Raw genomic sequence first — 14,933 nt, 5'->3', positions numbered from 1 at the left:
CAAGAATACTCTTCCAAGACCCCAAGTTGACATGGTACTTTATTGGGTCAAGGAATTATTCAAATGTTAAAATTTGAATTAAAGTGAAATTCTAAATGCCTGGTTCTTGCTGACTATCCACAACACCTGTTTGTTTTTTTAATTGGAAACTGAAGTAAGCAGTAAACTAAAACATTAAAAACAGTGACTATGTAAGAAAGAAACAACATTTTATTTCACCAGCCAGAGTTTGCACCTTTGCTAAATGATTAATGGGTGTGCTGTGCAATCCCAAAAGCAGCAGGAGGAAAAGAAAAGCATATTTTGGAGAAGGTGATGACTGGATTCTAATCCCCATGATAAAAATAATTTCTGTAATTAGAAACATTTCGGCTTTGTGCAAACTTTTAGTAATGCTCTAATTACAGTGTATCCTTGTAGTCAGGGTACATAGTTTTAACTCTGAAACTTCCAGTTACCTTTTGCTTAGGGTGATTCTCAGCCACAGATTGTGTTTATGTAAGTGAAATCTGACAGACTGAGACTGCTGGAGACTGGAGTCACTGGAGGGACTCTTTTTGTCACTCTTTCTAAAATTACCAATTTCGATGTGACTTTCACAGATGAAAGAAGCATATATGTCTGTGTCTTCATCTGACACTCAGTTAATCCAGTCAGGATTTTTGGATAAGGCCAAAATAGGTGTTTAGCTAATATAAACCTCCACTGTAGAATTGAACTGTGCGTTTACAAAACAGATCAGAGCGTATTCTTTATTAAACACTGGATCTGTCAGAATGCTCTTGTGATACTGAACAAGTATTTAATTGTCAGACTATGATTTTCTTTTCCATTGTAGATTAGTTCCCAGTCTGGGTCACAAGTATCAGGGGTTGTGTGCGCATCCCACCAAGGAAACAAATCAAGTCTATTTTGCAGCTGCTCTTTCCATGTGTCTCTGTAAAGCAGTATGGAATACTTCCACAGCAAAGTCGACATCCTTTTTAGTAATGCACATAGGAGGCTTAATTCTAAATGTCTGAGGAGAGAGAAAAAAAAGAAAAACAAATCCTAAAAATGGTACGGAAAGAATACAGTTTCAAGCAGCCCATCTAGGTCAGCACTCCCATTCTGCCCTAAAAAACTGTGGAAAAATAATACAGGAGAACAGCATAGCAGGGACTGAAGCTTACAATAAGTGCACTCTGAAGTGGGGCTGAATTTTGGACTTGACTGCATTTAATTGCATCTGACTCATGACTCTCCTCTTGATAACCTGACTGCCTCCACAAAAGACCTGAGTAGAGTAGGTCATGTCTGCAGCTCTGTTACTGCAGACAGAACTAGTGTAAAATCTCAGGTGGGTTTGTTTTAAGAAAGAACAGAGACAGACGTATTTTCCTTTCTGGCAGTTTTGCTGTAGGGAAAAGTGGTATCTGCTGAGAGTGCCAGCCTCTTGCATTGTGTCAGCTGATTTGGTGGTTTATTATAGGCTTTTTTTAAAGGCTTTTAAGAGAATGCTTTATGAATGAATCACTAAATACCATCCTTTAGTTAGGGTGCTATAGCTGGAAGGCATGTTGATCAGGAAGGGATATATGTACAGCTAAACTTGGCAAGAACATAGGCTCTTAAATCCAAGTGTTTGATCTATGCTTCCAAGAGTATTTAACTTCCATAAGAATCTTAAACTTCCAGTTTAAATTTTTCTGTCAGCATATCACAGGACTTAATACAGCAAAAGTGGAATAATGGCCTTTTCCCACTCACAGCCCTTACTGAAGCAAACACAGATAAACAGCCCTCTCATCAGACAGAATCAGACTTTACTACACTGAGCTGCAGCGTATTACCCATGTTCTGCTCTTGACTTGGGGAAGAACTGATGAGGAGACAGATGCAGTGTCTAATTTATTTTAGCCACCCTCCATCTATCTCACAGGGAAGCTGCTTCCCCTGTGTCAGAGGGCTGCACTGACCCAACCAGCCCCGAGGTACAGCATCCTCAACTGGTTGGGCTGATGCCCATTCACATGCAATTCTCACTTCTGCATTGCACTGCTGAACTTGCCATCAGCAATTTATTTTTTTTAAATTACAAATAGAATGTTACCAGCTCTCCAGACTGAAAGGACTAGCAAAACCAGCCTTATTTTGTACTGACAAGTCAGGTGGTAACCTAAACTATAGCAAAGACTTAGCAGGCCTGCATATTGCTGACTTTTTCTAATTTACATAGACTTTGGTACTGTAGTACCTTGATATTCTAGGGGAAGTTGTCCTTCTAAAGGAGAAAACTCCAAGGCTTTGAGCTAGTCCAGCATACTTGAAAAGATTCAAATAACTCCTGCCCAATTTAAAAATACACAACATTAAACAGAGATACTTCTTAAGAGTATACTTTTTCTAGTTTATTTACTAAACTGAAGCTAATTTAACTTGTGGGAATCTCAGATGTAGTTCATGAGGACAGAAAATAAGCTTTATTTATAACCAGAGGTTCAATACCTGACTGTAGAGCCCTCCTCTGCCGATCAGAACCCCCATGTCTTTACAGTCCTCCCAGATCTGATCAACTTCTTCAGCTGGAAGAGGGCAGCGACTGTCCTAAGGAAAGCGAATATTAAACTTCACTTAGATATTCTAAATTAGTTCTATGGAAAAGATGTCTATTCGGGTCTCTTCAATAAATCCCACTCTCAACTCTAGCTGAAAATGTTAGCATAACTCATCTGCTTTGATGAGTTTATGCAATTAAGGTACATGTCAGTGTTTACTCAAAGCTCGTGAAATGGTGGAATGATGGAAGGTTCTGGCTCATTTTTAGCCAGAGCCATGTTTTCTCACTTCACTGGCTGCTTTTTAACAGAAAATATTCCTATTATTTCAACTGAAATAAAACGTGATAAAACTTCCAATAGCACTGTAAACTGAAAGGAATAAAGTAAGACACTAACCTTATCTGTCACCATTTCTACTCCAATCATAAGTCCCTTGCCACGAACATCTCCAACAATCTTGAATTTATCCCGTAGTTTAGCCAACTCCAGTAGCATGTATGTTCCCACATCCTCACTGTTCTTTTGTAGACCGTCTTCTTCAATAGCCTGGTTAAAATAATGTACCGTGACAGTGTTGCAGGAAAAGCTTCCAATACATTCTGTTAATTCCATTGAGCTTGACAACTGTATTTATCTCACTTCATTGTAGACTATGTTCCTTCATTACTGCAGTGCTCACAGTTTCCTTCTCTTACAAGCCCCTAATGGCATCAGAATACAATTGAACAATGTATTTTGATGTTTCTGCGGCATTTCTCACATTTAACTTATTTATGTTTAATCCGGTAATTCTTGCTCACATGTACTCATAACTGGAAAATACCTGACCAGAAGGATTATTTTCAAAATCTCACCGAAATATTTTAATTCTTTCTCAGTATCATGAGAAGAATATATTAGACAAGACCTATCTGTGTGTACTAGGCAGCCTTTTAGGGAACAACTTGAATGTTTCAATTATATTCATCCACTCTTGCCTTTTGATCACAATCTTTTCTTTGTTCCTTACTTTGCCCTCATTAATCAAAGTTCTGATGTGCAGGCACATGTTGGCACCAACAGAGAAACTATTTATGAACATAATATCTGCATTAAGAAAAATCACATAAACACTCCTCCCCTCCCAATATAATTGCAGAAGATAAAGTGGTTGTTTCTCCTTTTGTTCTTCTTTTTCTTTTCTTTCAACTCCATTTTATTCTTCCTGAGTTCGACAATCTGCGTAGAATTATTTCAGAGCCAGGCTCCAAGTTATTTCAGAGTCAAAAGAATCTAAAATACTGATTCTTTCTTGTTTGTGAACTGTTTTTTCAAAACGTTTTTAGTTATATGATCATCCTTCTTATAAAATAGCTTAACCCCCCCAAAAACACTCAGGAAAGTAACATGAGTAGAAAGTGTAACTGTAATCTGCAACTGTAATCAAGTGAAATTCAGGAATGAATGGTCTGTATATGATCAAGACAAACAGTGACCTACTACCCACTGACTGATTTTCTACTGGATAATAAATGAAATTTTTCTGTTGTCTTTTTCACGAGGGATTTTTTTTCCAGAAGGAATTCTGACCTTAAGTATTTTTAACTGTCTGACCATTAAGGTTTTTCAGCCATAAGGTAAAAGCTGTTGAGTTGAAACAATTTTGTTAAGCATGTGTGCCAGAAAATAGATCTGCTTTAGCTGAGGATTTGTGTAGTCCTATGAAATAGTTAGCTAAGGTGTTTGAGAAAGTACTTTCTTACATTTTTATTAACGAAGTGAAGAGCCTCAGGGAGATAAAGATGGTTCTGAAAACATAATTAGCGGGCTCCTATTCTTGCTAGAGATTTGAAAATTTTTGCAATTAAACTAATCAGAATTTTTACTATGCATAGAGCACACTGGCCATGTGTGCATAATACATGCCTATGTTTATGCACTTTATACAGTTATTTAAAAAACTGCCCACATAGAACTTCACACATGTAAACATTTTCCATTTTTCGATACAAATGGAAGTGTGGTGTATATAAATTTATATAATATTCTCCCTACATCAAGAACTGCAGCTCCAACTACGCAGGCCAAAGGGCTTCCTCCAAAAGTATTAAAGTGAAGGTTTTGAGCCAAGGAATCTGCAATCTCTAGAAGAAAAAAGGACAACACCGATTACTCTTTCAGTTCATAGAATCATAGAATCATAGAATGGTTTGAGTTGGAAGGGACCTGAAAGCCCCCTGCCCTGGACAGTTACACCTTCCAGTAGACCAGGTTGCTCAGAGCCCCATCCAGCCTGGCCTTCAACACTTCAGCTGGGGCATCCACAGCTTCTCTGGGCAACCTGTTCTTGTGCCTCACCACCCTCACAGTAAAGAATTTTTTCTAATATCTAGTTTAAACCTACTCTCTTTCAGTTTGAAGCCATTCCCCCTTCTCCTGTCATTACATGCTTTTGTAAAAAGTCCCTTCACAGCTTTCTTGTACCAGAAGGCTGCAATTAGGTCATGCCAAAGCCTTGTCTTCACCAGGCTGAACAAACAATCTCCCAGCTTTTCCTCCCAGGAGAGGTGCTCCAGCCCTCTGGTCATCTTGCTGGCTTCCTCTGCCTTGTTTGGTAACTGTACTCACCTGCTTTAATTGTTAAGTTACATTTGCTGAGTGGTTCAGCCCTGATTCTACTGGAGACAATGCAGTAAGATTTCCTGGAAGCAGTCTGTGCAAAATATGACTATTTCCAAAAACTATAGTGTCTAGCAAATGCCAAAACAAAACTTTTTTTAAAAAGTCACACCTCCAACATATGCTGTCATCTGAGATCTACAAACTTTCTTCACTAGATTCAGCCATCCATTTGTATGAATCAAGCAGCTGGCTAACATGCTGGCTAACATTGATTAGTAAAATGTTGAATTCTGTAAGGATTTCCAGGCTCTGTTACCAGCTCTATACATGACTCACAAGGTCATTCCTCCTTCAGTTTTACAAATAACCCCATTTAAATACAGCTTTGCACTAATATAGCACAACACTTGGTAAAACAAATGAGTAATGAGAATCCAATTCATTCGTCAAAAGATAGATGAGACAAAGATTATTAATAAAACTCAGCTTTTTGAACTCACATCTCTCAGTAAATAACTATTGTGCAGTATATTTTGTAATTACTCTTTTTTAAATCGTAGCAGAACAGAAAACACACCTTTGGTTGTAACAACAGCTGCCATTGGGAAGCCATTACCAATTCCTTTTGCCAAAGTAACTATGTCAGGGACTACATCATGTGTTTGGAATCCCCAGAAATGGCTACCTGTCCGTCCAAATCCTGTCTGTACCTTTCAAAAGAAAAATTCAGAGAAAATCCCCATCACTCTCTCACACTTTACAATACATACTGATTTGCATTAAAGTGCAACTACATTTGGAGTCAACTTATTCAGATGGCTCTGCACAAAATACTATTTATTGTAATTGGGTTTTTCTTTCATGTGATAACACGTCATCATGTCTTAGGCCTGGTGAGATGCACAAATAAGATGCAGATCCCATGTCAAAATGGTGAGGAAATGCAGATGCTTGTGACATTTAAAAGCAACTCCAAGACTGCTGATTTCTGCCACTTGAGGTATATATCTGCTTGAGGTATATATCACAGTCTCTTCGAAGCATTTGATACTCTTTCAAAATAGTTTTAGCTAAGGAAATTCTATTTCTAAAATGTACTTGCAGAGGTACAGCAATCAACTCTCTTCTATATTTTGTTACATTAACAACACTCACAGGAGGAACGGATTTGTGACAAACCTCACATCAAAACTGACATTTATTACCTGCATATTTGTGCAAATTTACTGCTCCCAAAAGGTAAGGATTGAAGTCTTGCTACAAACATTACCTTTGCCTAAAATCAGAACAAAGGCAGTAAAAATTGGCAGGCTCCTATACTTAGAAAAATGTACCATATTAAACTATGAAGTGCATAGCATTTATTTGGATTTTTCTGTGACAACTTTCAGAGGTAGCCCAAATTCTAGAGCTCTTATATAAAAAAGCCCAACTCACTTCATCTGCGATACAAATGCCCCCTCTTTCCCGTATCAGTTGATAAGCTTCCTTTAAGAAATTTCTCGGGTACTGAACAGCTCCATTAACACCCTGGCAAGAGAAAAAGACAATGTCTCCAGGAACAAAAAAGGAAACAGGAATTCCACTTAAGAAAAAACCGTGGGAGCCCTCAGGTAATAGCAAGACTTGTCTCAAGCTTCTGGCTTCAGCAATGAAACCGCTTCAGAAAGCTTCTGCTCAGGTCATTCACTCCCATTCCACAGTGCTGTCTGCTGTTCCTTAGTTGTGCTGGTATAAATGTTTGTGAGGCCACACCATGAACTGGGTCACTGTAAGGCCCAGTCAAGTAACAATAAACTGCCAAAACAAGGACTTTGAAAACCTAAACACAGTGAGACCCAGAAACTGTGTTCAGTGACAAAGCTGAACAGAGAATTCACATTCCTTCTTTGGTTAATTTGTTTAGAATATTGTTTCCTCGATTTCTTTTTACCTTGACAGTTTTCATTTGGACCAGAAATCCAGTTCCATACTACACCTGAACTGTAAAGCAAAACCAGAGAACTGTTTCAATTTTCTTTGAGGTCACAATTCTCACACTTTTTTTTTCTTGCCCAAGATAAATTCTTCACTTTTCCTACTGAAGGAATCACATATACAGCTATTCTGAACATAAGGTGAAACACTAAGAGAACGAATCCTGTGGCCATCACTTGCTGGAAAACTGTTAAAAATATAGTGGACAACATGACTGGGAAGATGTGGAAGGTGTTTCAGTTAAAGTTTACAGAAACAGTACAGAGAAAAGCAGTATGAAAACTGGAAGAAGGTATTAGAAACGAAACAATAGCATGCATCATACTCACTATTTAAATGCAGAAAAAATGTTTAATCATGATTCTGTGTGCAGCTTCATGTGCAAAATTCCAGCTCCATTGAAATCAGTGACAAAAGCTGAAATTTTAAGGCAGTGCATCCAATCTTTCAAACATTTCAGGGGTTTAAGGCGTTAAAAAAATTATAATAAAAAATCAGCAAAAGACTATGTTCATGATGTAGCTGAAGAATATATGATTTGAGTATTTCACATCATTCGTGCTATCACAACTGAGAAATGGCAAACTACCTACTTGAATTGGTTCAGCAATAAATCCAGCTACTGTCTTAGGCACTGAGGTGTTCAGAGTATCTTTGAACTGTTCAATGTACTGGTCTTTTGCATGACATACACCTGTTTACAGGGAAAACAGTTTAAATGGAATTTATTTAATATGATACAAAACTAGCTTCAAAACGTGAAATTACACATCTAAGCGACAAGTATTTTCTGACTACATGGTAAGTATCACCTCTCAAATACACTGTAAAAGGCTAAACATTAAAGGAGAGTGTCCCTTCTTTTCTTTTAAACCATGTATACTCTCAGAAATGCCAATTCCAAAACAGCAAAGCAAAGCTGATAGACAATAAGACTCATTATACAGGTCAGTATCACCTCCAGCAGCAGAAGGTATAAGCAGATATTTTCTCAGAGGTTAGTACACATCATCATAAGACACAAAGTGTCCTTAGGTTAGTGCAGGTACAAGGATTCTGGAGAACACAGCTGCATATCAGTCTACACTGAAATAAAGAACAGAGTAATTAGTATAAGCAATGCTCCCATTCACTAGGGAGGGCAGAACTAAAAAGAAAACATTCTGCTACATATGCATGTGAATTAAAATATTAAAGAATGCTTTCTGAAAAAGTGGATAAAAATTATTGTAATTGTTGTTAACAGCAGAGCAGTAGAGGAGCTTTCACATTGTGTTGTTTATAGGATGTTTTGCCCCATATAAGACTTTTGCCTATCACTGGCTTCAGGTTGTCCCTAGTATTTGCCTTATTCCAAAAGCTGGAAAGCTGTGAAAACTTCAGAAAACACCATCAACACTTCTGTTCTTCCAGATGTGTTAAACTGAGTTGTGCAACTTCCAGAATTGATCACGACAAATACTGGAAACAAAGGCTGAGATTTCAAGAAGAAATCTGAGAATGAGGCATCACCTGCCTCAAATTTTTCTCATTGAGAAGCAGGGTCCTAAGATTCTCTGCAATATTTTCTTTGGTTATCCTTGCAAATCCTAATCAGACATCTACTTTTCTTGAGAAGGTAACTAGAACCTATTTTCACAGCTCTCTAATATTCTCTGATCTAAAAGCCAAAAGCTTTTTGTCATTGACCAACCTTCAGGACAGCTGCATTTTCGAACTGTTTGCACTGGAGAATCTCTACAAAAGCTGCCTCCCCATGGACCACGAAAAACATCTGGCAACATTGTCTGTCAAGCATAAAAGAAATAGCTACAGCTTTAATGACACCTTTCTAAGAGGTCTTTTGATCTAATGACTAATGACAAAACAAAGAAGACTTGGGAATAACACCAAACTTCCCCCTCACAAATTCGTAGAAAAGGAACAGTTTTGGAACAAACAAGTTTATTCCAGCAACAGTCACTCAATTGATTTTTTTTCATTGTTTTGTTCTTTAACTTAGTCAGCCTAGTGGTTATCTAAGATTAATGCCAACATTTTAAGAGTTGCTGGCAGTATTTCGATAATCTTGAAGTACAGAAAAAATATACAAAATAGAGGTAGGCAGGCAGACCTAGCAGAGTGAACTCCAGCTTTCTAATCCTTGCTGCTGATGAAATACCACATGACTTGAGGCAACTCACTGAGACAGGTTGGGAAGCTGCTATAAATGAGCCTTCCTATAGTCAGTGCTGTGGCTGAGCTATCACCAGCACAGACTGGAGTTGCAGTGCCAGCTTCTAGACACAAGGTTACTCCCATCTGCTCAAAGGTAGGGAGATATAGCATTGCCATTTAACCCCAAAGGATCTACTTAACAGATATGTCTCCTGTCTTGCTGAAATAGGGTTTCTTTTCATTACAAGGAAGGATCTGCTTCAGACAATCTGAAAGCAGCTTTGCACAAAACTGCCAAAACAAACTCGAGAAAAGGTGTTCTGAGCATTATTATTTTGCTCCTTACCTACCCTTCCATTCAAGCACCAAGCATGAAACTGCAAATCATGACCCCTTATGTTATGGCTGTCCCAAATCCAAATTAGCCTAAGTAACTACACAGAGAAGAAACGGGGACTCTACAGTGCAGTTTAGTCAGTAACCATAAAGCACTTGAGGGCAGAAAACATACTAATTGTTGAAATATTCAAATATACTGTTAGCTACCCAGATTATTATAAATAAATAAATAAATAAACAAACAAACAAACAAATAAATAAATCTATCTCACTGTTGTACAGCCAAAGCCATTGGCAACACCATGCTTATAGGGACCAAGAGATGTCAAACCCAGTGTGTAAGGGCTGGCTCCGTGGTAGGCTCCTCTGTTCAAACAAAGCAGATGAACATTATTCGTTTCCAAGAAGAGTCTGAAGCAATATTAGTTCTGAGAAGGCATGTTTCTGAGCTACAAATTATGGGGGGAAATGTGCACTGTTGCACTCAAAACAAGAAGATTCCTACTGCCGTTTTTTGCTGTGGTTTTCGAAGATCAATGATTGCCCAACTGCAGGGGTTTCTTGCAATTTCAAATATTAAAATTGTGAGGTAATGTTTGTAAGGAGAAGAGAACAATGATTGGAACCAACAGCAATTCAGATAGTGTCTCAGCAAGTTCTGCTGTAGCACCTGAGCCCTGCAGAGCAAACATCTCTGTCCTTTTAATCTTGGAAACCACTGCTCTCTCCAACAGATGTTGCCAATCATTAAGCTGCATGGTGGTTTGCTGTTAGTTTTATACACAAATCAAAAGTTCATTAATGAGAATATACAAGCAAGGGGGGTACCCAATGTTAACAAACACAATAACAGAAAAATACAGCTCTTCATAACACAGCCTTCTATTTTAATATTTGAGGCTCCCTGGGATACACAGTAAAGAGAACTGCTTACACTGGTGCTTGTATTGTACTGGTGCTCACCGCTGCACCACTTCTGTCATTAAGCCAGAAGAGCTGTTTGTGTACCTGTGCAGTGAACTGTTGTTCATGGTTCTGGCAGAAAAACAAGGCAACAAAACAAACAAAACAAAAAAATCCTTTCACCACTTAAACTTTCAGCCAGAGCAGTTCCCTGATGAGGTTCACTACTCCACTGTTCCAGAGGTACCTTTGCACCTCCACAGGGGCATGTGAAATGAAGTGAGTGGCAACTGCTGAATCTCACTCTGGGCCTGAACAAAGGTCCACCAAAGCACACCTTGGACACAGAGACCTGACCAGTTTCAAAGTAACATAAGCAAAAATTGCGGGTTGTGTTTTTTTACTGCAAACTAGTCTTGACATACTGTATCAAAACTTCAACTCCCCTTCAACTCCCCTTTGTCAGCTAAAATAATTTTATAGCATTCTTTTCTGCAGACCTGGACTTAAACAGTTCCCTATTACTTCTTGATTTAGGCACACAGAGACTGATCACACACACAAAGGAGTTTTGCAGAGATCTATCAGCATTACCTGAAAGAGATGATGTCGAAGTTACGGGTGTGTAGCCTTGCCATGAACATGGCTAAATCATTGGCCTCCGACCCGCTGTTGGTCAGGTAAACCACCTGTGGGAGACAGCACACAACCCTGTTGGGCATCAGACCATGTCACTTTGTAACATGATGAGCTAAAACCTATCACTGCCACAGGGGGCGACTTCACCACCATAAACTTATTGTTGCCCTTACAGGATAGATGAGAAGTAAGATCAAACTGATGTGCTCAGAAAGAGTACAGAAAAATCTGAGAGAGTTTCAGTATATGGATTTTCCTAAAACAGAATACTGGTGGGTTTCATTTTATAGGTTTTCGTAAAATGGAATACTGAGGGAAAGAAACTAATGCCTTTGGTCCAACTGAACAGGACGATTTTATTTTACTTTTTTTTACCCTCCTTCAATTTTTAAAACTGCAATAGCTTCATACTCTTTTGCTAGTCCAGTTTCATTTTGTCACCAGTTTATTTTACCTGAAAACAAAAATTATTTTTTTACTGTTTCTCTGCACAAGAAATGTGACATTTTTGTGGTTTATTTATTTAAATGTCAGTAAAGCTCACTATGCAAAATACTGTAAAATACTTTTCACTGTGACTTTTCATGAGATCAAGCAAATAAGGCCGGCTGCATATAAGAATAGTTAAAATCTTCTTAGTTTTTTCTGTAATTTTTGAGCTGGCAATGCCCCTTCACAATGATAAATGGAGGGAGAAAACAAACAGAATGGGAGCTTGGGATATTATGCTTGTCTACATTTAGGTCTAAAGAAAAGGCCTTGAGGGCCATCATGCTCTTTATCTGGGAGTCTGTAGTCCCCATAAAGGTTTTCTCTCTACAGTTATCATGGCTCTCATTTATTTAAGAAATATTTCACATAAACAGACACCCTCTTCACCAGCCCCTGCTCCTGTCAGAAGCAAAGTACCTTCAGTGGATCTGGAAGAAGGGAAGTCAGCTTTTCAGCATACTCGTGGATTGATGGGTGCATGTAGATATTAGTGGTGTGCCACAGGCGAGCAAGCTGTTTCTGGGTAGCCATAGTTACCTTCCTGCATTCAGCACAAGACAAAGGAATTCAATTCCTCACACATTCCACACTCATACATGCACACACCTATGTGTTTTTAATTCTGCAAATGCTGCACCATTTGCCAGGTGGATGAACAAGCAGACCAAATTAATGAATTCTTCAAAACATAGCAGAAGTCAAAACTTAATGTAAGTGATACATGAAATTCAGTAAATTATGTTCTGGTTTTAGGCTCACAGATTAATGAGGAACAAAACCCACATGGGTATTTCTTCCTGTACTTTATACCATAAATCAAAATGCAACATACTTACGGGTGACAGTGACCAACACTGACAGTGACAATTCCAGCAAAGAGATCAAGATATCTTCGTCCTTCATAATCAAACAACCATTGCATATGCCCTTGATGCAGCAACAATGGCTTCTTGTAATACATTCGCAGTGAAGGAGCAATATTTTGTTCACGAATCTTCTGCATGCGTTCATACGGATAGGACTGAGTGGAATAGAAAAGTCAGTACCCGTTCATGCTTTCTAAAGATCCAGACTAATGGAATTGTAATGGAACACATAGATTACAGCTCTCTAGAGCTGTTGTTCACAGAACTAAGATTTTAACAAATTCTGGCACACAGAAGGTTCTACAAACCTCTGAAACTCAGCTTTGGAAGGAAGACTGGTGTTCTGCGTATTCCTTACAGGTTTTCAAATGAACAATGTAGAACTACAGATTTGTCACACAGGTACATCTACAGGTTACAAACAGGTTATATCCTGGTTGTAACAGTTCGGTTTTACTCAAAGAAGCAAATTTTATAATCATATTTAATGCACTGACTATTTATAGCAGATGAGCCTATCACTCAAACCCAGTAATGGGCTTTTATTTAAACTTAGTGCAGTATGAATGACTTACTTTGTATTTTTCAGGTACAAAATCACAAGGAGGCATTTTTGCACGTGTGGAGACAGAGCTTTTCCATTTCTGCTGCCTGAAGGCAACTACAAAATAGTAAGAGAATTATCAAACACTTAGCAAAGTGCACATCTGAAAAAGTTTCTCAATGAGCTTGTTCAGAGAACACACAGACTTCAGCAAAAGCAAGTTTTGGAGGGTTTTTTTGTCCAAGAAATTTTATTTGGGGAAAAATAAGTAGCATCTTTGTAAGGGCAAAATATATGTAAATTTAAAAAAAAAAAAGTCATTTTTTCCTAATCCACTAAAATTCAGTTTTCAGTTTCACATGGACTTTGACAGAAAAAGACTTAAAAAAATGTTTCTAATACAAATTCTTATCTGGAAGCATAAGAGAGAACAAGCATTCTCTGCAAGGACATGAGGCAGGAGCCCAGGGTGGCTACAGCAGAGGCAGTGCCCTCAGGGAGCAGGGCACAGGCCCAACAGATCTGAACAAGGTTAGCAAAGCAGAGTTCACAGAGAATGCCCCACATAAGTGGAAATGAATTAGGTCCAGAGTCCACCCAGGGCACCCAGTCAGGAGCAGAAGCAAATGAGGCCAGGGACAGGGCTGGTGACAAGGCTACACCCTAAGTTCAAGGTCCATCCAGGAGACAGCAACAAGAGCTGGACTGGTGGCAAGGCAAGGCTCATGGCACAGCTGAAGCAGGGGTCTGAAAGTGCAGAGCTGAGTTGAAACAGGGCTCCTGGGCAACGAGTACAGGCAGAGGCCCTGGGTGAGGCTGATCAGGGCAGCCCAGGCATGCTTAGAGCTCTGTCAACTCCCACTGCCATCTTCCATTCTCTCTCCAGAATCCTGGGAGCATCACACTGTCCTGCCTCTCATTTAACTGCAAGTGCAATTTAGCAGGTATCACAAAGAGATACCTGATTGCCCAGAGGGGTTCTGGAGTCTCACTCACCAGGGATATTTAAGAACTGTCTCAAGAACCAGTGCAATCCTGTGCCTTGTGCTCAGGGACGACCCTGCTCGAGCAGGGATGTTGGACCAGGTGACCCACTGTGATCCCTTGCGACCTGACCCATTCCGTGATTATGTGATTCTGTGAAGAGTTATTTAAAAACAGTCTCTTTCTGCACCTCGAACACCATCTGCTCAGAGCTACACATTTGCTTCTAAAAGCCTAAGGTTTTAAAAAATTTAGATGTAACGACTAAAGAATAAAATTTCCTGAAATAAATTACATACACTGTCAATCCTCTTACCACCACTTAGAGCGCTAATGAATTAATCATCAGCAAGAGTCCAATCTCAAAAAATTAATTGAGATCCTACCATTTAGGGAAGTTCTGCCCTTGGAATTCCTGGAAGGGATCTGCAGCTACACCGAAGGGGCTTCCCCCCGCCCGCCTCCACGTCCAGGCAGGGTGTCTGTACCACCGAACGCAAACCCGCTCGGAGCGGGGTCCCGGATCGCGAGCAGACCCGCCGCATCACGCCCCCACCGCGACCCCTCGGCCCCCCAAGGCCCCGCTTAGGGAGGGCTCGGGCAGCCGTGTCCCCCCGTCCCGCCCAGCCGGTCCCTCACCGCCGCCCAGCGTCCCCGGCCGCCGCGCCATGTCCGCCCTCAGCGGGCCGCGGCACCGCCCCCACACGTGCCCGGGAGCGCCGCGGACGCACCGCGCTGGGCCCCGCTGGTCACCCTGTGCTGGGCCCCGCTGTCACCCTGTGCTGTCCCCCGCTGTCACCCTGTGCTGGGCCCCGCTGTCACCCTGTGCTGTCCCCCGCTGTCACCCTGTGCTGTGCCCCGGTGTCACCCTGTGCTGTGCCCCGCTGTCAC

The 14,933-nt window shown here is 40.1% G+C and overlaps 1 protein-coding gene across 3 annotated transcripts; it reads right to left on the bottom strand.

Annotated features, from left to right (window-relative positions):
- Window positions 1-195: 195 nt before the first annotated feature.
- On the bottom strand, window positions 196-14,758 carry AGXT2 (alanine--glyoxylate aminotransferase 2). Of its 3 annotated transcripts, XM_051804789.1 has the most exons (15): window positions 14,682-14,712; window positions 14,055-14,195; window positions 13,090-13,175; window positions 12,485-12,669; window positions 12,066-12,189; window positions 11,112-11,206; window positions 9,887-9,980; window positions 8,812-8,905; window positions 7,712-7,812; window positions 6,579-6,671; window positions 5,719-5,851; window positions 4,575-4,663; window positions 2,937-3,086; window positions 2,488-2,586; window positions 196-1,018 (listed from the first exon to the last, which is right to left on the bottom strand). In XM_051804789.1, exons 3-15 carry the CDS (start codon window positions 13,123-13,125, stop codon window positions 908-910), a joined length of 1,404 nt encoding a protein of 467 aa, XP_051660749.1. In that variant the 5' UTR covers window positions 13,126-13,175; window positions 14,055-14,195; window positions 14,682-14,712; the 3' UTR covers window positions 196-907. The 3 variants fall into 3 exon arrangements, with proteins under 3 accessions (XP_051660749.1, XP_051660748.1, XP_051660750.1); XM_051804788.1 differs by lacking the exon at window positions 14,055-14,195 and having other exon boundaries at window positions 14,682-14,758; XM_051804790.1 differs by lacking the exons at window positions 14,055-14,195; window positions 14,682-14,712 and adding an exon at window positions 14,429-14,587.
- Between the last annotated feature and the right edge of the window lie 175 nt (window positions 14,759-14,933).

The sequence above is a fragment of the Manacus candei genome, unplaced genomic scaffold (genome assembly GCF_025592945.1).
Source record: "Manacus candei isolate 608988 ecotype Guabito, Panama unplaced genomic scaffold, ASM2559294v1 h1tg000061l, whole genome shotgun sequence".
NCBI lineage: Eukaryota > Metazoa > Chordata > Aves > Passeriformes > Pipridae > Manacus > Manacus candei.
The sequence above is the reverse complement of the archived record's forward strand: the minus strand, read 5'-3'. Positions and strand labels throughout refer to the sequence as shown.